The sequence below is a fragment of the Protomyctophum parallelum genome (assembly GCF_964188405.1).
Source record: "Protomyctophum parallelum genome assembly, chromosome: 17".
NCBI lineage: Eukaryota > Metazoa > Chordata > Actinopteri > Myctophiformes > Myctophidae > Protomyctophum > Protomyctophum parallelum.
Genome location: NC_139719.1, coordinates 32532729 through 32556528, shown reverse-complemented (window position 1 = coordinate 32556528; position 23800 = coordinate 32532729). Strand labels below are relative to the sequence as shown.

Below are 23800 nucleotides of genomic sequence, written 5' to 3'. Positions count from 1 at the left end.
CACCATATCATATCATCATCTCTGCTGTTATAAACACCATGTCATATCATCATCTCTGCTGTTATAAACACCATGTCATATCATCATCTATGCTGTTATAAACACCATGTCATATCATCATCTCTGCTGTTATAAACACCATGTCATATCATCATCTCTGCTGTTATAAACACCATGTCATATCATCATCTCTGCTGTTATAAACACCATGTCATATCATCATCTCTGCTGTTATAAACACCATGTCATATCATCATCTCTGCTGTTATAAACACCATGCCATATCATCATCTCTGCTGTTATAAACACCATGCCATATCATCATCTCTGCTGTTATAAACACCATGTCATATCATCATCTATGCTGTTATAAACACCATGTCATATCATCATCTCTGCTGTTATAAACACCATGTCATATCATCATCTATGCTGTTATAAACACCATGTCATATCATCATCTATGCTGTTATAAACACCATGTCATATCATCATCTCTGCTGTTATAAACACCATATAACACCATGAAATGAAGACAAAAGAAAGCCATGCTTGAGAGACCTCATTAAAGCAATTATCGCTGTGTAGTGTGTGGACATTTTATACCACTTATACAGTACTTTGTCGTACGACGCATAGTAGCAATATTCTAAGCTCACAAGCACATTGCTTCACGACATGCTATAAGCTTTGAAAATTGTTTTAGCTTTGAATTCTTTGTTAAATATTCAGCTATAATAACATGCCCAGAATAGGGAGGCTGAGTTGAAAGTGGTTAATTACTACCCTACCATTACACCTGGTTGTTTCATGCGTAAGAGTTTTGACTATCCAGATTATATCTAGATAAGAAAACGCACTCAAGTGTAAATGCACCCAAGACGTGTAAAGAATAGGCTACAGTAATTATAGATGATCACAACCAAGGTCTTTTCAATATCACAGATCTTCACAGATTATATATAAATACTGTGTGTGTGTGTGTGTGTGTGTGTGTGTGTGTGTGTGTGTGTGTGTGTGTGTGTGTGTGTGTGTGTGTGTATATACACACTACTACTACTACTACTACTACCATTTTTACCTGTATATCTTGGGAGTATAAGCATTAAGTTTGTGAGACGGATCATAATACAGCGATATTGTTCTATCCTAGTGCAATTCTTTTTTAAGTATTGTACTGCAGGGACCTGCAACAATTAACATCTACTGAGAAATGATGCCGGGAAGTCACCTGAAGCTCCCTTTGTCAATTAGAAAAGAAGCTAATAAGTTTCATGGCGTCATTGCGTGGTATTTCAATGTTCTATGCATCAAACTAGTTCTACAATTAGGCAATTAAAAAATGACTCTTAGGTTGATGTCTTTGTGAGCTAAATGCCAGTTGTCTATGCAGTGCACCTCTGGGGTTATAGCTGTAGAGATATTTTAATTGAGCCTAGTATGAGTCATGTATAGAGCCCTATTTATTGGCCGGACGATCGTATCAGCATCCACCACCATGTATCTTTGCAGTCTTGTTTAAGTTCACCTATAATTCCATTATTCCACTATTGCTCATCTTGCTTTCACATACTGTATCACAGCGGGCCAAAGCGAAACCCTGCAGGGCATTCATGTAATAATCTGATGAATCGACACTGGCTGTCTAGCTTCAGGCATTTTAATTTGCCTGTGCATTTTGTTTAAGACCTTTTTACAGTCTATGGCTAAGACGCGGTTAGCTTAGCTTTCATGGACCAGAGTAATTGCAGCCTATACATTTACGCAACATCGACTCGTCATAGCTCCCCCCTTTTATCTGTCGGCACTCTCCCATCTGTCTCCTCCATGTCGATGCTTGTTTAGCAGTTCAGTTCATTAACACTGAAGTCGCTGACAATAAATCAAATACAAACTCTAGGGATACAAATAGCAAAGTCCACTCAGTAATCCACCATCAACATGGAAGTGTTTCTCTCACAGGTGACGTCCTTTACGCCACTTCTTTACTCATTTGGTTTACATGGCTCTGAGAATATTATTAGTTTACTGTATATTCCTTTTTTGAGTGGTGCAACCACTCCAAGGAACAGCAATGTCCGTGTTCACCTATATGTAATGTGACGTTAACCTACCTATGTGACTATGAGCACCAGTATGACTATGAGTACCAGTAGGGGGCGCTGTTGTGTCAGAAACAGAGAGAGAGATAGTGCTGCACTGTTGCCTGCTAATGAGAGAGAGACAGAGAGAACGAGAGAGAGAGAGGAGGGGGGGGGAGAGGGGGGAGTTGTACCACTCAGTTCACACAGGTGTGATTTTTTTAAACTAAAGTGTTAATGTATTTTTTGAAAAGTCTCCTGTGGACAGGTGGTGAAAATTAATACTGTAAAATACTGTACACAATGCATCTATGAATTGCACTTGTGCAATGAGCAATGTGATTGTGATGTCCATATCAAATAAACAATAATAATAACAATGTTGCTTCTGCAATTCTCTGTGCCTTTTATAACATGATGCTTTTATATCTCGGTCAGTCTTTCATGTCCTCATGTTCTGAAACGCTCTGCTTGCATAACTCCTCTTGGCATTCACAGCTGGGTCATTATGTAATGAGTGGCAACTCCCACATTCACCCCCGACCAGGCAACAGGTATTTAGACCGAGTCGTATCCTGACATTTACACGATATGTGTGTATTGCACCGCAGGTGGTCCACCAGTAGGCCTGTCTCCCATGTGGGGTTTGTCTTCTAATTGTGCTGAGTGGGGAGTAATATGTGTCAGAGCCTGGATGCCAAGATCAAATATAATATTCATGACTGTATTTGCATTATAAATAGTGTGCATGCCCTATTTAAAACTCTTTTTACATTATAAATTAAATATGTGTGCAGCCCCATGATGAAGACCAGCTTTGTGGTCAACACAAGTTGGAATATTTTTTAACTATCTAGCCACCTCGCGACCCACGGGTTGAGAACCTCTGACGTAGCACATAGCTAAACCTAATAACTCAATATTGACACCAATATTCCACAGAGAGGCTGAGATTTTAACGTTTTTAGTGTCGACAGTACTTGCACGCTCTGCTTGGGCACTAGTAGGCCATTTATGGCCTACTATACTTGTGTAGGCACTCGACAAAGTGCAGTTCTAGTTTACTTCTATTTCCCCTACTACACTTATTGAATTTCCCCCCTCCACCCCAAGTGAGGCAAGCGACAAGCAGGCAGAAGGGGAGAGGTGGCTGAAGGAATGAAGGATAAGAATGAAGAATAAGATAAGATAAGAATGAAGAAGAATGAAGGATAAGGATGATCACAAGGTGACAGCTCAAGATCAGAGATCTGTTAATCCCAAAGAGGCAATTCAGTTACGGCGTCACCCAGCTGATGTTTTGATGGTCTTGATGAGCGCACGGGAGAAAAGTTAGGTGTCAGGGACTCTTGGACACACAGACATTGACAGCCGGGAACCGGGACCTTCTGATTACCAGACAGCCTCTCTACACACTCAGTAAAGGCCGCCGCCAACACCAAGCTCATATCTCTAGGATTGTGGACAGTAGTGAGATAAGGGGTTGGGGGTGGGGCGTCCTTGAGTGAGGTCATCTGAGTGATATGAGATGGCGCTCACTCTGTCCCTGAGCCAGGGCCGATGGCTTGTTGATAACTGTGGGTTCCACCTACGCTACGTGCCAGGAGTGGCAGGTTGTTTCACATCTGACTGCTATCAACACCCCCGACCCACACCTACACACCCCGACAGGATGGCACTGGAGTTACTGGATGCAGATGCTACCCACCTTATGTTCCACGAAGGAACAGAATGTCGAAGGCGGCGGTGTCATTACAAATATATATATACGATTTGCATGGTTAGGTAATCATGCCCCTATATCGGCTTCTGCCATGAAAAATAAGTGCTCACCCATGGCAGAGATGAAAGCTCTAAAACAGCGTGAGACAGACAGGAGACGTGTACCTGTGCCTTGCGAGCTCCCACTGACACAGCTGGCCACGTCTTTCATCGTTTCAGAGGAGGCGCATATCAAAGGAACGCACCTGACAAGCTTTGGTTAAAGCTCCTCTGGTGGACTCCTCCTCCAGCTTGAATCCTCCAACCGTGCATGTTTTGGCATCTGCAATGGCAACTTTTCTAGACATCGCCACCAATGGCCCCGAAAGCGGGACACACACACACACACACAAAAAATAATCTCAAGAAGCAACTCACGAGGTAGAGGTAGACATGCCTCAGAGGCCTAGGCCTCCCTCTCACAGCCTTCCCTCTCATAGCAGCCACAGTAGTTCACTCCCCGTTGGGAGAAAGTATCAACCACTTAAATCACGCCGTGTTTCTGCAAAAATGTGTCTTTTTGTATTTGTATCGGGCCACTGTAGCTCGCAAAGACAGGCTGTGAATTGTGGTGACAGATAGCTAGGGTACCCTGAGGACATTGTGGAAAAAGCCCAAACAGCTCCCTCTCGTCATTTCAGGTGAGAAAAGCACAGCTGAGCTATTTAGGAAAGAAAATGAGCTGGAATAAAATGGACAATTCTCTACCTGGAAATAGTGGAAAAGCGTCTGCTTACCCCCTTACAAATTGAAAATGCTAAGCTGCTCTGTCGACAGGTTGTATTTAACATATCAAAACAACCACATGACGAAACCACTCTGCAATAAAAGACAAACACAATAGGCTAGCAGTCAGGCTGTTGTTCAGTGCCATATTGTGCTATTACCAGGCAAATATAAGTGTTCTAAATTGAAATTGTTGCATTGTCATCCCAAATGTTAAGACTAAAGGCTGCAGCACATGATTATTTTCGGACGATTATTGAAACGGTTAATCAGACTATGGCTCTTAATTAGCTACTTCCTTTACTAAATGTAGTTTTAGGTATTTTCTAACTAGCAATAAAAACGATAAAGACAATAAAGAAGAATACCGGAAATTAATTCCTAAGAGCGCAGCAATGTATTGTGCCATTTTGTTTTGCTGCCGTCATTGTGCATTTGTGCAACCTTCAGCATATGTACGGGAAGTGAGAACGCCACGTCAGCACAATTTGTTGCGATCATTGAGTTCCTTGGCCACTAATTTAGTAATCAAATTTAATAGATTTAATCCGTTATTAATTGCAGTGCTAATTGAAGCTAGTCAAAACACCTAAAGCCTTTAGTGCTATAAGGAGAAGAGAAAGCAAACAAATGAAGACAGCTGAGACAGTACAAGAATTTGATCCCAGACACAGGTGCGGGTGGGGAGGGGGGGGGGCAGTTCCTGCTAATCTTTGTTGACAGGTGTCTTCACTGAACAAACAAAACATCTTGTGAGATGACTCAGAGCTTCCGTAATACGAAAAAATAAAACCTTGGGGGAAGCAGGTGAGCAGGCTCTAGCGTGACAGGTAATAAGACATTCTTCTTGCTGGGCACGTATGAGGATTATACTCTTTCTAAAAGCAAAAGTGATATTGTCACAAGCGGAGCCAGTTGTGCTGCAGCCTAAAGTATTGTGGAATTATTATAACAGCGCTCATATGAACAAGAAAACAAGGGCACAATCCACAGTAATGTGTTGCTTTGATTATAAGGTGTGGGGTCTCGCTAGCGACACCCCGCAATGGTAAGTGCGTTGCCAGGGCAACCAGACACGCTGTCAGACAGAAGACGCCTCGGGCAGTTAGGCCCGCCCTCGGCCACGTAGTAAGGAATGTCTACGTGCCGAATCTCCTCCTCCGCCAGATTGAGATGATGGAACGACCACACCCAAATCAGCAATCGGCCACACCCGTCATATAAAAAGGAAGATTCAGTCTGAGTCTGACAGCGGCTGGTTCACACACGCTCACGGAGGCACGCACAGCATATACCGTCGGGGGGTAAGAAGACACACACACTTCCACCAAACACCCATTCATGTGTATATCCCTCCATGTCTTAACTGTCACTCTCCTCTCACGACAGGCTCTTAGGAACGGTCCAGGAAATGTCCGAGGGAAGGCAGCCCCGCCACAGCGACCGTGACGCGGAAACTACAAATAATAAGGTCGGAAAGAAACCTATAATTCTTGATATAGCATTGAGTCCTGTCTGGCATACAGGGCGGCGCTCATTATATACGCCGAGAACGGCTTGAAGACTTGCGCTCTATCGGAGCTGAACCCCGCTATCGGGAGAAGACCCGCTACAGTTAAAGATAAAGACCGATGACGTCACCCGAAGCAAGGGAACCCCGTCCCGTCTTATCCTTGTTAAATAGAGCCCTCCAGTGAGGAGAAGAGCTATAAGAGTTGAAATCTAATGTTCTGTTCTCATCCTCCTCCAGGCTGTGGAAGACGCCTGTGAAACAAACATTGTATGGAATATAATTTGCCCTAAAACCTACGTGGGGTTTTCTCCTGTCTGCCTGTCGTATGATTTCCTGCTAAACAAATAAAAAGCCGTTTGAAACTGCTGCAATCCCCTGTCCTGCCTGCTCATTGGTCCCAGACCTTCCACAAAGGATACAAAAACACTGCACGAATACGTCGAATAGGCTACAGTCAAGTGGTTCCCCAACTGTTCAAGTCAAGACCCATAAGAGAGATTAGACATTTGCCCGGGACCCAAAACTAGATTTGTTATATGGAAATCAGAACTGGTCGGAAATAACGTGTTCCTTCCACGCGCTACGTCCGGCCGGGGAAACTCTCCCCTGTCAGGTGAAAAGAAGCAGCTTGGACTCCTCATGCATAGAAGGAAGCATGAGGTCAGTCCACTGCCCCCCAAGGTTGGCAGAGGAAGTGTAGCGCCCAGGATTACATTAGATAATTGACACTGGGTGAAAAAATGGGTTGCAAAATAGTGGGATAAAAAATATTTAAAGAAAAAAATATATATATATATATATAATCAGACTATATATTTATACCATATACATATATATATATATATATACTTTATATATATATATGGATGAAAGGAAAATGGGATTTTTACTTGAGTCGGAGTTGTGCCCCATAGAAATTGGTCCGTGACCCACATATGGGTCCGGCCCACTGTTTGGGAAACAGTGGGCTACACTGTGTAAGTGTAAGCTACACTACAGCTGGTGAGTCCTTACCTGCTGGCGGCAGCGTGCAGGCTTTAGGAGGGTTGGTGGAAGGGGCAGGGTTCCTCCTTCGTGGGGGACTTCCACCAATCAGGTCAGTGTGGTGGACCCTGGAGACCGTAGGGGACTGGGGGATGCTGGGCAGGGTGCGGGACTTAGCCAGCAGTGGCCTCTGCAGCTTCCTCTCCAGCGACCTGCTGGGGCAAAGGCGTACGCCAACAAGAGATCAGCTTACGGTAGGTGACCGCGGGTTCCATTTGAGAAAATAACGTATCGATTTAATTTTAATTACTCTGTTTTGAGGTGGATTTCACAGTTTTCTCAATGGTGTAAACACTACACACTGTCGGGGAGAAGAGGAGCACAGGTACAGTCGATTGATGTGGACATAGACACACACACACACACACACACACACACACACACACATACACAGCTTATTCACAAAAGCCGACAAGCCGACAAGTACTGATCGATAATGAAATTACTCCCACCTCAGCATAACGGAGGACCATTTAGAAGCATGATCAATAACAATAACTTAGCCTGTATAGCAGCCACAGCCAATGCGATACCAAATACCAATCAACAGACAACACACGAGAAGATACACCAGAGAAGAGAGCAATGCCGGCAGTCAAAAGACAACAATACACATAACTTTGGCTCTGGTCAGGTCTTTTAAAGTCTTACATCAGGTTTATGCTTTAACTGCTTTCATTACTTTTTCTCATTCAAAGATCTTTCATCATGTCATTTTCTAAGTCCAGACTATATTTAAGTAGCACTAGTAAGCATACGATCCCAGAGTCTGGCCACAGTTCTCTGACATCAAAGCAAGCCCCCTCTCTCTTCTTGTTTGTAATTATGATCAGATCTGATGGAAGCAAGCTCAATGAAACAGAATTTGTGAATCAGGAGTCTGAGTGAGAAGCGTTCTGGCGTCGAGGACTGCTTGCGTGACATGTGGGCCACAGTGGTGATATGACAGAATACACATTAATGTCCACCTGAGAATGAATCCGCAGCTTGAAAACCCAGGTCCATGTCCAGGGCCTCCAAGCCGAGCCAGTGCTGCACTGTTTTCCTCTGCTGCTTAGCTCATCGTTCATGCATATTAACTTTTTATAATATATTGCTACAGGCGTGTCTGCATTGTGCAATCCTTTTTAATCTGCTTGATTCTTCTATTTCAAAGTTGAGCAAATGTAGATAGAGCTGAAAGGCAAGGCTCTACCCCCTTCCCAGCGGGGAAGGGAGGAGGTCGAGAAAAAGACAACGCATGTACTTTTTTGTGATTACCGGAACATCAAAATACAGGAGTGTATGTAGCTTCCAGTGAAAATAAGGTTACAGTACATGCGTTATTGTATTGCTGGTTACCCTGCATGGTAGCTAAGGCCCTCTTGAGTACAAATCACATAAATAGGATTATAATCCTTCCTGCATTGGCCCGGGTCCAAATTTGATCCAAAGCTCTGGTCCTATTTTTCCTGTCTCTCAGATTTGGCAGAAATGCCCAGAGAAATAACTGTATGGAGAAAATAATGGGGCACTTCACAGAATTAAAAATATGAATGATTTAATTCTAGCATCTAGCATGCAACATTTCATTTCCGCCACAAATTCTGCTTAAGTGAAGTGAACTACAGCCCTATTCATAGAACATTAGACATTACTGTCTTTAAGCTCTGTGAGGATGCCTTCGTACTGCTGAGCAGCCCAAGATGTATGGGATGGCTGCAGGTCATTCATCACTGAAGCCTGAGTTATAACCCCACAGTGTCTGCTATTTTTGTTGAGCAACACCAGTGGAAAACCAAGTATAAATCACCCTTACGCGGCTAAATGATAACCTGACACAGCCATCTCCAAGTCAGCAAATCTGCAGTATCATGTCTGTGCAGTGTCAGCTAAAAACTCCCTGCTACAGATGTTACATTCTGAGCCAGGATTAGTGAATAACAGGAGGGGAGTGGGTGATCACAGCAAAGTGAATAGAGAATTGGAATCTGAAGATGAGGGGTGGCGTTGTATTGGTGATCATAAGAAGGAGACTATAGATTATTGGATGCATGTAGACAATACACTTGTGTTTGTCTGTTGTGTCTTCATGATCTTGCTTCTTCAGACACTAAGGTTGGGCGATATGCCAATTTTTTTCAATCGCCAATCGTCTGACCAAAAATCGGCGATTGACGATGTATTCGTGTCATACAAGTAAAGTGAGAACAGCTCACTGCAGGTCGCAAAAAAGCCAGATCTACAAGCTCTCAAGTTGCCGCGTCCTGCCTGTTTTTGCCGCTCCGTTCGCTAGGCATTGAGAACTTGTAGATCAGTCTGTTTCTGCTGCGCAGCCAGGGTAACTTGCTCCCTTGCCTCCCCGCACCGGTCCATCGGAGGCTCGGAGCGGAGCAGCGGAGCCGGGCTGCGGCCGGGCTGTTCCACAGGCTCTCAAGGCATCGCGTCCTGCCTGTTTGCAGTGCCGTTCGCTACGCGTTGAGAGCTTGTAGATCTGTCTATTTTTGCAGCGCTGGTGTCGGGGTTTGTTCACGTTTTCAATAAAAATAACTTAGATTACAGGCGGAGATGAAGTTCAATCAGTGGGTTGCACCAGTAGGGGCTACACGCTAAGCTAAGCGCTAAGCTAACGAATGATCCCCGAGCCTATACAGTGGAGAAGTCTTGCCTCCCCGCACCGGTGTCTGAGGCTCAGAGGGGCGCCCACATGCTGCTGCTGATCCACAGGCTCTCAAGGCGCAGCGTCCTGCCTGTTTCTGCAGCACCGTTCGCTACACGTTGAGAGCTTGTAGATCTGTCTATTTTTGCAGCGCTGGTGTCGGGGTTTGTTCACGTTGTCAATAAAAAAATAACTTGGATTACAGGCGGAGATGAAGTTCAGTGTGTTGAATCAGTAGCTACACGCTAAGCTAACGCTAAGCTATAAGCCTATACTAACACTAGCAGCCTGTTTTTTATTTTTTCCGCCCCGACTTCACGGGTGGAGCATTGGGATTGTGATGAGACACGAGACAGCAGTGTGCATTCTGTTGTGACTGTATATTATTAAACTGCATGGGTCTGGACTCCGGAGCTAAAACAACATGTAGGCTACAGCCTCCCTCGGCTCCCAGCCTTTACTCTGGCAGGCGGCTGCCGTAAGTGCCGTTCCCCGATGCTTCTGACTGCTGAGTGCGGGGACTGTGGGAGCATACCGTTATAACGGGAGGCGAGGATTTCCACCCGGCCGCTTGCTGGCCCAAATTGATTCACATTCACTTTACAGGTTAATTGGGCTAAATCGTCCTGAAAAATCGCCTAATAAAAATATTCGGCGATTGGATTCGTATATTCGCGATTGACGATGTATTCGTATCGTCACCCAACCCTATCAGACACCCTTTTCTTGTCAGGGGAGGTCCCGTATAGCCTTGACCTTCCAGGGCCTCACTACAAGGCAGCATTCTTGTAACCCAGATGGGGGAGGCGTACAGGTGCTACACCTTGCCCAAGGGTGACCCGGAACTATGTAAGGCAGGGGCGTTCATCTCCTTATACGAGCCCACAGACCAAGCAGTTGTTCACAAAGAAGACTCCGCTTTGCTGGACATATTCTTCTGTGGAGACTAAGCTGCCCATCAAGAGGAACAAGACCACTCACATTTCCAGATGTTCTGAGGAGAGACACAGGACTGACTGTGAATGAACGTGGTGTGGCGATGAGCAACAGACCAGTGTCTCAGATCTCGAGGGCACTGGAATGATGATGACGATGAGACATGCTCACCTGTACAGAGATAATGCTCACTTAATAAAAACAAATGCGCCCACACACTAGGGCTGGGTGCAATAACCGCAATACCGCCATACCGCCGGTATGTAACGCATACCGCGGTATCGGGTTCATTACCGCGGCAATAACCGCGGTAATACAAATCCCATACCGCCCCAGCCCTACCACACACACACACACACACACACACACACACACACACACACACACACACACACACACACACACACACACACACACACACACACCATGGTTATAACACATGGGTTGAATGGACAGGCCATTCTCCCACAATTTGGGCTTCAGTCATCATCCTGCATGCATCCTGTTGCTAAGCGACTCTGTCTACAAGAGGAGGAGTGAGTAGAGGAGTAGTAAAGCAGTGAACGTGAACGCCCCTTTTCATGTTAAGGGTTATGTTATGCTAAACTGCTACTGTATGGACGTCACGACACGTCTCCAATCAGTAAGTTGTTGAACAAACTACAGCAATAAACTCACCTATAGTAAGTAAAGTATTTACACACTGTAGTTGTCCCCATTGAGTGTGTAGAGGCATGCTTTTTCGTAAGAAACCTTTCATGAATGCTGCTGTTTCATCGTCGCCACGGCAAAACTCGCGTACAGTCGGCGACTGTAGGCCTATAATGGCAGAAATGAGGTGGAAGAGTGTGACAGAGCCAGAGAGAGGGAGGGGATCTGAGTGTGTGCACAGCATGTGCGAGGCTGCGAGCGAGGAGCTCGGCAGCAGAAGGAACGGCATGTTCAGTTGAGATGGCCCCGTACATATTACCGCTAGTCAGCAGTGGTGGATATTAAATAAGTACATTTACTTGAGTACTGTACGTAAGTAAGTTTTTGGGTAGTATCTTTATTGTACTTTTTACTCCACTACAATCATTTGAAAACTTTAGTTACTTTATAGATTTTGATTATTATTACACAAAACATACTATACCATACATTAACCACTTTCAGCCCTATAGCGTCGCAGTCCCGCCACCGACGAGGGCCCAGGACATAATTCCCCGTTCATTTTCCCCATAGACCTTTCAAAAAGTATTTATATTTAAAGACGTTTACGCCGCAGACAAAGCCAACTCTTGTTGTGACAAATCATGACAATAAACATGTTTTGGGCAGATCAAATAATTAGTAAGAAGAAGGTGTTTTTCGTCTTACTAATTATTTGATCGCCCCAAAACATTGTGTTTATTGTCATGATTTGTCACAACAAGAGTTGGCTTTGTCTGCGGCGTAAACGTCTTTAAACATCTATGGGGAAAATGAATGGGGAATAATTTCCTGGGCCCTTGTCGTTCTGAAAGAGGGCGGGACTGCGACGCTCTATATAATTCGGCTATATGAAAATAACAGATCTACAAGATCACAACACATCATTCATTTTGAAAACCTGAGATGTTGCATATTATTGAGTACTTGAAGTACATTCTGATGCCGATTCTTATGCACCTTTACCTATTATGAACACAGGACTTAACTCGTAACAGAGTATTTCTACTTCATGGTATTGATACTTTTCCTCCAGTAAACAATGTGAGTACTTCTTCCATCATCAGTGCTACTCAGACAGCCATAAACACCATGGAGACATGCTTCAGAACACTTGTCCCCTGGCTTATCCAGGTACGGAGGAGAACTCCCAGAGCAACAGCAACAGCTGCTGAGTGATAATTGAAACAAGTCTACTGCTCTCTGCACAAGCATTCGCCCAATTATCTTCAACCCGAAGCCTGAGTTATAAGGCTACTTGGTTGTGCGTTGTGAAAAAATAGCACAAAACTATTTTTCGAAAATAAATATCATAGATTGTGGGTTGACCAAATTACAATTGACATTTTTTCAGAGTGTATTGTCTACCTTTTAGATCAGTTAAAAAATGACCTTCAAGTACTGACTTTTTCCCGAAGTGAACACATTTTTGCATCTCATGAATCAAAACCATTTATTTTCCTTATAGCCTGGAGCAAACAGAAGAGACAAAAGAAGGCCAGTGTTTTCTCGGGCAAATGGTAAATGGTGCATTTATATAGCGCCTTTATCCAAGGCGCTTTACAGAGATTGTGCATTACATTCACCCATTCACACACACATTCATACACCGATGGCAGCGGAAACCATGCAAGGCACCAACTAGCACATCGGGAGCAATTAGGGGTTCAGTGTCTTGCTCAAGGACACTTCGACATTAACTCTGGGGGAGCCCGGGTTTGAACTGGCAACCTTACGGTTACCATCCAGGCACTCTACCCCTGAGCCACCGCCACCCCATGAGCCTGGTTTGGTTTCTATTTAAAGCCCCTGCGATATTGAATGTTCAAACTACAAATTAAACCGTCGTATTCAAGTGTCGAGTCTTGATTGAATGTGAATTCAGCCATCCAGTGATGATTGGCTTGTGCTGGTGAAAGGGACTGGGGGATACGCTGGATGCTGGTCACTGTAGATAGTGGGATCTGTCCATGGTGCTGAAGGAAGCCCAGAGACACGTACATGCACCCAGACACAGGCTTACAGGTGTATGCACACTTTGAGCACAATTTGGTCCGAACTAGGCTGAAGACCAAACACAAACGGAAATTAATTGTGCAATTTGTGCATGATGAGTCCATTTTCGTACAAGTCCAGCATGCAGCCACCACAACGGCTATAATAAGGGTGCCATTTATCCCTGTAGCAAACTGATAAAGTCAGCCATGGGGAAACGGCACATGCATACTCATTCGTGTCCTGTGTTAGTTGGCCATTCATCTCAATCAGTGGGAAGGTTTTGCTACCCTGTGTCTAGGCTAAGTGTATGTATGACTGTGTGTGTGCTGTCAAGAAGGGGCCAGGGCTGAGTAGTAGCATCTGCCAAACCTTGATTTATCTTTGATTTCATTTATCTCTTCTCTCTCCTCTTTTCACCTCGAGCCATTTATTCTTTTGTATCCCTGATTCCCTGTGCCTTCACATCTCCTGAATATTTTACCTATTTTTATGTATTATATTTATATGTCCATTGTTTCAATTAAAATATTTCACAGGCGTATAATTACTTTAACGTTTGACGCTTATTCTGTACTCTCCCATTGTATTCCCTGTTGTGTTTTTTTATTTCTTATTTAATTGTATTTATTTCATACAGTTCTGTAATTAAAGGACCAAGCAGTCCTGAAAGGACTTGGTCCTTTATTGTTTTTGTTAGTTTTTTTTCTTCTCCTTCTCCTTCTGCGTGCAGTCGGTTTTTGCATATTTGGAAATATGGTAGAGGGCCAAAAATGAAGGTTTTATGAGCCAATGAAATTTTCTGTTTTGTGAAAATTCTTCTTTTGCCCCTAACACCGGGGCTCCACCGGGCACGTCAGCGTCGCGTCTCCGTCACCGGCAGGGAATGTTCCCTTTTTAATCAATGAAGGGTGGCTCCACTGCCTGCGTTGCGTGACTGCATTCAAATTGCCCCGGTTCGTTTTTTGACGCACGCGACGAAGACGCCCCGCCGTAATACCTACATGCAGCATCATGTGCTTATGCAACTTTACAGTATGGTAGAGGGTCATGCCAAATAGCACTGAAACCAGTCTTACTCTAATTAATTAGGCATAACTCATGCCTCGTTTGGCCAAAATTGGACTTGTTTCCACATGTTCATTGACTCATGGGGAACATATCTGTCACAGTAAGCTCCACCCTCAGATTTTCCACCACTTTGAGCAGTTTAAAAAATGCTTATACCTGTGTACATCCTACACACAATCTATGGACCATTATCTAAAATCGTTATTGATTTGTTCATGTGGCAGGTATAATGAACATTAATGGACATTACACTGATGATGTTGCACGTCTTTTGGGCGGAACATGGGAAAAAAATGAAAATGGGAAAGCATCTGTGTTATTTTAGAATGTTGCATTGGCTATTAAAAATAGCCGATATAAAAGCTCTGCGAGCTTGTACATCTGCTATTTTTGAAATTTTTTGAAAAATCTTGAAAGTGTGAGAACAACTAATTCAAAGGGCATTTGTAGAATCAGCCTCAGGTCTTAATGGGTTAAAGCATACAGTAGTTGTGACTCCGACTGGCACATTCCACATCTCATTAGCCATTCCACTAGATAACAGCACACGGAGAGGAGTATACCACTTATAATATATGATGGCCATTTCATTTGCATTCCCTGGGCAGCTGAAAACTTTTTGCAAGCATCATTTTGGACAGTCAGATCTTTTTAATGATCTCGCTTCTCACAGCTGAATCAATCACCCCGATTTTCACCCGAAGTTTTGTGAGCCAAACTAAACAAATTACGGCACATAAACCCGATTATATTAGGGGTTATTGTCCATGGATATCTCATGAAACCTCATGAGATATCTATGGACAAAATGTACAACTAGAATCGGGCACTCATTGGATGCATGCACACATGCGCACGCACGCACACACACACGCACGCACGCACACGCACACACACACACACACACACACACACACACACACACACACACACACACACACACACACACACACACACACACACACACACACACATCCTGAGTCTCTGGAGTGTGCGGTCCCTTCCTTTCCCTGGGGAAGTTCTCTTTAGCCTGCATTTACACCTTGCCTACCAGCACCTCCCCCACCTGATGTGCATGAGAAGCTCAAGCTATCTGTGTTTTATATATATATATATATATATATATATATATATATATATATATATATATACACTGTACCTATAATTCATTTTGTTTGTTCAGAATAAAAAAGTGGGTAAATTTGTTTTTGTGCAATTTCTATGGTCTTGTTATCGTATTTCCGAGAAAAAGATTGGGAATAGGAAGATTTACTCGTCTCACTTAATGACTTGGCTCCAATGAAAGTCAAATAACAAGTTAGAGCTCATTTAGCACGAAAATTGTCAAACTGCATAAAAAATAATTACGCTGTATTTCCTCTGAGCCCGTGGGACTTATATTCTAGCATCTGCCCAAGCATTTCTAACAACACCTCAAAAATGAAGAATTCAGGGATGCTGCTAAATTTGAGAGCAGAGTTGTCCGGATACAAATAATAGTATGCCACTCTGACACCATGCAATTTAACACATGACACAATTTTAACATCCTCAAGGAGTCCCTGGACACCACTTTGTCCTAGATTATTTTTAAATTACATTTGTATCGGATCGGTACGATAAGCAACATCTCTATCTCAAAGTACTCCACAGACAGTAAAAGTTCACATGTTAATGCAAAATGACATGAGTGTGAGAGCTTGTGCTTGGAGAAGACATACAAAGACAGCTCTCATCTCCAGAGCAAAACTATATTTAGCTAGTTAATCCCTTTCATTGAAAGATGACGAGTGACATATGGTCACTCGCTGGGGATTTCTGAACTGTTGGAGAAATGCAAATATTCTGCCCAAAAGCCGGATTCACACACAATCTCACAAAGCAATCACCATGTCTCACATCTTTATAAATGCACCAAGGCCCTCATTTATCAACCGTGCGTACGCCAAAATATGGGTGCACGCCGAAATTACCGACATTTTCGGCATTTACCATTTCCGCCAAAGCTTGAAATTGAACTTGAGTAGGACAAAAAGTCACGTCTGGTCGGGAGCTGTCGTACGCTTTGTCCTCACCTGTTTTTCTGTCGTAGAACAGCGGAGCAGCATTGTTTGCATAGCATAGCTATTAGCTGCAGATAAGTAAGCCTGGGACCGAGTCTATGCAGCTATAGTCAAGTCTACCAACCAACACCAACGGGTATGGCTACTGCAATCTACAGCCATGTCTTTCTCGCGTTACGTTTCGTCCTTTTAATTAAGGATAAACCCGACGCGTCGCTCGAATGCCAAATGTGCCTTGCCGGCGTGCCAGCCAGCGCAAGTGCAGGGGAGTCGAGGGGACAGCATCGGAGATAGGCTAACCCAGCCAGTCCACCAGTGCCATGTAAATGAGGCTGGTTTAGGCAGCACATTCATATAATTGACACTGCCCACTGCCAGCCACAGCAGCGACTCGCGAGGCAATCTAAATAGATTGTCATAAACGTGCATGGTCACAGTTTAGAGACAGACAGGACAGGAGGGAGGAGATGCACCTAAAACAGCAGCGTGTGTGCGTGCCTATTTAATTGTTATTTAATTCATATGGTTCACAGGTTCAGGTTTTCGTTCACTAATATATTTAGTTGTATATTAAATGAATGAAGACTTAATAATTTAGGCTACAACAGTAGCCTACAACTAACAACACACAGCAGGCGCGTAGTGTGGATCAAATGATTGACTGGGCAAATTAGCATGGGGGGGGGGGCGCATCCCCGGCCGTTAGGTGTGAAGTGTGGACGGTTTGGGGGACCATTTAAAACAAAGGCGGCTTGCATGCTGTGGTTTACTAACCAGAAAGGCAAGCGAGGTGAGAGGAGAAACAGACAGGGTAGGCCATTCTTTAATTCATGCAGGTGTTCGTTCTTTATATATTTAAGATACAATAACACACCAGTTGGGCTTGCAAGTTGCGTGTGCGTGTGCGTGTGCGTGTGCGTGCGTGCGCCTGTGTGTGTGTGTATGAGAGGGGGGTGAGGCGGGCAGCAAGGGCTGCTTTTTCCATTGTGTAACTAGGTTACCATGCGTTGTTTGGTCGTATTGCAGAACGTTCATGTCGCAAAAACGAGGGCGAGGCTTGATTTCATAGGGCGTGCCAGATAGATTTCAGCCGTCACATTTATTAACGTCGGAACGAAATTAAGGAAGGATCAGCTGTTTGCGATCACTTTATAAATGCCGTGGCGACGTGGGTGTACTACGAAACCTGCACTCGAATCTGTGGCAAATTTTACACTCGATTGATAAATGAGGGCCCAAGTCTCTGTGTGTACGCGTGTATGTACGTCTGTAATCCACGTACCTCGAGAACCCTCCACCCCACAACTTCAAATTTGACACACAGGTTCCATACCACCACAGGGAGTGGAGTGCAGGGCTCCACCTTAAGTCGGCCAGACACACGGTTGTCCAGAACCGCCACAAAAGGCTCTAGTCAGGCTCTTCCAGTGGACCTAATGAGCCTAAGTCCTCTCACCTGTAGAATTCCCAGCCTCTGCCTCAGCCAATTGATTGCCATGGCAAGCCCACACCTGTCATTTGATTACTTAACCATGCAGTCCACTTTTCACAGTCAGTTTGCACTCTTCAGACACAGGCAGACAGACAGATACAGAGATCACAGGCAGACAGACAGATACAGAGATCACAGGCAGACAGACAGATACAGAGATCACAGGCAGACAGACAGATACAGAGATCACAGGCAGACAGACAGATACAGAGATCACAGGCAGACAGACAGATACAGAGATCACAGGCAGACAGACAGATACAGAGATCACAGGCAGACAGACAGATACAGAGATCACAGGTAGACAGATAGACACAGGCAGACAGACAGACACAGGCAGACAGACAGATACAGAGATCTCCGTATACACTCTGGGACAGAGGGTTAAAACGGGTGCTATGACAACGGGTATTGCATACTAGGTTCCCAACTTGCATCGTTCCCAATGTAGACTGGTGGCCGACGGGCACATGTCTACTGTCTAGTATAGCCTACATAAAGACCCGAACAAGTTCAAACCTCACATCGATGTCAAATGTACAATTTAGGCATTTAGCAGACGCTCTTAATCCAGAGTGATTTACAGTAAGCAAGAACAGCACAGCACATGGTGCCTCAAATACATAATAAATAGTTATCACGAATCATACGTAAGCACCTAACATCCATCTAACAGTGGAATATCTATATAATGAAACTATGCATATACAGTACACTATAGAGTGCTATGTCTACATAAAATGTAAATGTAAATTACACAAGTAAATAAATTAAATAAGTTGAGCCTTTATATACACACACTGTATTTACATGTATTGTATATACAGTACAGCCAACGTGCTCAAAGCGTTATATGCCATCAAGGCAGCGTGGCTCAATAAGGATGGATATGTCTTAAAACGGCAGACGTGACAAGGTACAAGATTGTTATCTCTCGCAACTAACGAACGGAGAGATGGACTCGTACATCGCATTCTTGCTAAATGCCTCTCCTCCCTGTTAGAGTTGAGAAGGCAGATCGCTGTCCCCATCACTCCAACATCTATCACACAGACTGCAGTCGCTCCTGCTCCTCCACGGCTATGTGGTTCCAACCTGTCATATGTCAGCTCACAGACAGAGGCATCCCAGAGGCCTCTTGGGTATATAGGGGGCGTGGGCGTGAGAGACAGATGATTATAGAACATAACGTCGCTGTTGGGTTGCAACCTTTTATGTCCCAAAACTGTTACGTTTCAGGAAATGGGAAAGGAAATAACCCACGTTCCATTGGATTAAATTTCAATTTCAATTATTACTTTAGTCATAAGCCCTTAATACTGTTTATTGGGTCAGTAGGCCTATTTATAAAACCAACAGACACATATAACCAATCTCACATTCAATTAAAAGATAAAGAAAGACATTTCAGATGTTTTATATGCTTAGATGCTTTAAAATATGTTCTATACGATCTTGTCAGCTTGTTGTTTGGTTGTTGCTACTTTTATGTGACTGTTATGTATATCGAATTAGGGCATTTGTTTGCAAAAAGTTGAAATATGGGTATGCAAGATTAAGTGAGCGATGTAGAGCAGGTGATAGCAGGAGATCGAAAGAGGCAAATGGAGGATCGAACAGACAAAGTGTCTCTCTCAAGAGGCCAATAAATGAGAGAGATACTGAGGGAGATAATAAGCAGCATTAACTGTTTAAAAGAGATATAAAGAATAGCATGGGAGAGAGAGAGAGTGTGTGTGTGTGTGTGTGTGTGTGTGTGTGTGTGTGTGTGTGTGTGTGTGTGTGTGTGTGTGTGTGAGAGAGAGAGAAACAGAGAGACAGACAGTGTGAGAAAAAGAGACAGACAGAGAGACAGAGAGAGAGAAACAGCACTATAGTAATTCATTTTCAGATCACTAGCATTTTTGTCAATCAGAAGCTTTCATACTAGTACATTTTTAGTTTCAGTTTAGTAAACCAGAACATAATGTTTTCTCCTAATACTCAGGCTGTCGGGGATGTCATTACAACTTTCCTGAGCCATGGAATGAGTTTTCAAAGTGCATAACGTTTCCCTGCGATACATTTACACCACAAAGTTGCCTTAGCAAGATAAGACCTTCAAATGTATTCATTCAGGGGGAAAAATGTATTACGTTTTCTCATCCCAGGGGTCCACTAATCCAGAGTCCAATTCAGACTTTCCAGAGACAGTAATGATTGAATATGGAAGGTTACAGAGGTGGTCGATATTAGGGATCCTTTGGGATTTTAACGATTCAGGTTCCTTAATGATTCCGTCTTAATGCTCAGATTCCTAGGGACTTATAATGGTCCCTTACAAGTCTGTAACTGAGAGTTGGACCAGCAAGTTCATTCGTACACTGTCAGAGTTATGGTGGTCCTTGAAATTAAAAAGTTTGAGAACCCACTGTGTTATTGTATAGCAGACGTCCAGTGTGGTAAAAAAAAACATTTCCGTAAACAGTTCCAAATGTGATGTTACCGATTCAGGTTCCCCAATGTTTGTTCCCAATCCTAGTGGACATGCTGCAAATGTTTTCTAAATGGGATAGGAAGACCGTCCAGTTTGGTTCTCCTCAACCTTTTAGATAGATAGATAGATAGATAGATAGATAGATAGATAGATAGATAGATAGATAGATAGATAGATAGATAGATAGATAGATAGATAGATAGATAGATAGATAGATAGATAGATAGATAGATACTACCGGTACATACATAAAACATATGGAAACAAACAGATCACACAGTACATAGACAATAAAGAAACAGTGCCAACAGAAGGCCACCAGTCATAGTTCCAGGAGGCATCACATCACACTTTATGCACGGAACTGAGACGGGGCCTGCTTGTTCATAAGTCCTATACTTATGGGAACAAGGGAAGGTACCATGTACCGTCGCCCTGATGGTAAAAGATGGTATTGGCTGTGTAACGGGTGTGTATTGTCCCTAGTAATAGCTTTCCCCTTCCTGAGTACCCGGGTCTCATACATTGAGGTCATACTCTCAAATCGTACCCCAGCTATTTTGCTGGACACGTTGATGATTTTATGGAGTTTGTTCTTATTAATCAATGATAATGAGCCATACCATGAAACAAAACAAGATGTCAATGCACTCTCCACAAAGGATCGATGAAAAAGTGCCATAAAAAAAATTCCCACGTTATACTGTCTCAGTCTGTGTGTGTGTGTGTGTGTGTGTGTGTGTGTGTGTGTGTGTGTGTGTGTGTGTGTGTGTGTGTGTGTGTGTGTGTGTGTGTGTGTGTGTGTGTGTGTGTGTGTGTGTGTGAGAGAGAGAGAAACAGAGAGACAGACAGTGTGAGAAAAAGAGACAGACAGAGAGACAGAGAGAGAGAAACAGGTTTGGGAACATCAAAACGTTATCATTATAAATGTATTTCTCACTTTAAATGCACTGTATTTAGAAATAAATTAGCCTGAGAGATTATACAAGAGGAGATTTGATGAAAAGAGATATTGGGGGTCGTGGTGGTGGTGGGGGGCGGGGCTATGGTATGGATAAAATAAGAGAAGAGCTCACTAACTCACTACAATTTGATCAGAATAAAAATGTCTGATGATCAATTCACGTCCACTCACGTAAAGGGCAGGCTTGATTAATGTTTTAAACCTACACACATTAATGTCATTGTTGTTTACTAAACAACCCTGAGCTCTGCAACAATCTAAAACACTAAGTGAAAAGAGTAATGCTCACATACACAAGCACTATAGTAATTAATTTTCAGATCACTAGCATTTTTGTCAATCAGAAGCTTTCATACTAGTACATTTTTAGTTTCAGTTTAGTAAACCAGAGCATAATGTTTTCTCCTAATACTCAGGCTGTCGGGGATGTCATTACAACTTTCCTGAGCCATGGAATGAGTTTTCAAAGTGCATAACGTTTCCCTGCGATACATTTACACCACAAAGTTGCCTTAGCAAGATAAGACCTTCAAATGTATTCATTCAGGGGGAAAAAGGTATTACGTTTTCTCATCCCAGGGGTCCACTAATCCAGAGTCCAATTCAGACTTTCCAGAGACAGTAATGATTGAATATGGAAGGTTACAGAGGTGGTAAGGGACCATTATAAGTCCCTAGGGCCTGCTTGTTCATAAGTCCTATACTTATGGGAACAAGGGAAGGTACCATGTACCGTCGCCCTGATGGTAAAAGATGGTATTGGCTGTGTAACGGGTATTGTCCCTAGTAATAGCTTTCCCCTTCCTGAGTACCCGGGTCTCATACATTGAGGTCATATCATACTCTCAAATCGTACCCCAGGTATTTTGCTGGACACGTTGATGATTTTATGGAGTTTGTTCTTATTAATCAATGATAATGAGCCATACCATGAAACAAAACAAAATGTCAATGCACTCTCCACAAAGGATCAATGAAAAAGTGCCATAAATTTTTTTCCCACGTTATACTGTCTCAGTCTGCGCATAAAATGCAGCCTCTGCTGACCTTTCTTATAATATAAGCGATTCCAAGCTGACATTCCAACACTCATTCCATATATTATATGGAATGAGTGTTGGAATTCCATGTCAGCTTGGAATCAATCCATTTTTTGAGCTCTCCCCCACTAGCAAGCTAATCTACGTAGTATAGGAATAACATACTGGATTCATACGGATTCATTGCCGGTGTTGCTGTCTCGCTCCAAAAATAGCAGATCTACAATCTAATCTATCTATCAATGAAGTACATGAAGCGTTGTAACAAAGGTACAATATATATATATATATATATATATATATATATATATATATATAGATATACACAGTATATTACATTTTAAAACATTTTCCAATGGACCATCTGTAATTCCGCCACGGGCCACTCGTGGGCTGCAGGACTCTAGTTGATAAGGCATTAGAGCAGACAATAGATGCTTTCTAAATGAGATAGGCAGACCACCCAGTAAGGTATTAGTGTGTGGATGGGATACTGTGATGGGATACTGCAGATGATCACCTGGTTATCATCTCTATTGGTCTCCCATTTCACTTCCCCACCCCCACACCCCTATACTATGTCTGTCTTCCAGCTCACTCAATCAACAGATTGTCAACTCCAGTCTTTGGCATGGGTCTGTAGCAGCCGTTGCATACAGTATAGCAGCACCTAGCCTATACGCATCTAATTTACCTCACCTCCACCACTTATGTAACACCTTGCAACCCAACGCACACACGCACGCACGCACGCACGCACGCACGCACGCACGCACGCACACACACACACACACACACACACACACACACACACACACATAGAAACCCACAAACTACCACAGACTACAAATTTCTCGGAAATGACCTGGACCTTTAAAAATGGCAATTGAATGCATGGAGTGTGTTTCACTCCCTGGTTTGGCATTCATTACCAGGTGGATCAATTCATCTCACCTGTCAAAGTCAATAAATAAATAGATAAAAAGCCAGTCGATCTGTTATGAAATATGATGATATAATGAACCGAGCATGGTGCTGCAACTCATCTAGACTATACAGTATGTACACATCAACACAAAACACATGGCATATAGATCTGCATGTGTAGACGCGCATACCTGCGCATGCACACAGACACTACAGTAGTATCTCTGTCTGTCTCTCCAATGTGCGAGCGCATCATCCAGAGTTTACCTGGCTTCGGCCACAGTGCAGCAGTAGCTGCCACTGCGCCGGGAGCTCCGTGCGCCCCTCAGCTCCTCTCGGGACTTGCGACGGTTGAAGTAGTCGGTGAGTTTGCCGAAACTGGC

At 43.4% G+C, this 23800-nt stretch overlaps 1 protein-coding gene across 2 annotated transcripts in view; it reads right to left on the bottom strand.

Annotated features, from left to right (window-relative positions):
* Positions 1 to 23800, bottom strand: part of ankfn1b (ankyrin repeat and fibronectin type III domain containing 1b) — a 237809-nt gene that overhangs the window by 176236 nt on the left and 37773 nt on the right. For both annotated transcript variants that reach the window (XM_083787093.1, XM_083787092.1), the window contains exon 3: positions 7096 to 7277. In XM_083787093.1, coding sequence (XP_083643219.1) covers positions 7096 to 7277 — 182 coding nt within the window. The remainder of the gene's footprint in view (positions 1 to 7095; positions 7278 to 23800) is intronic.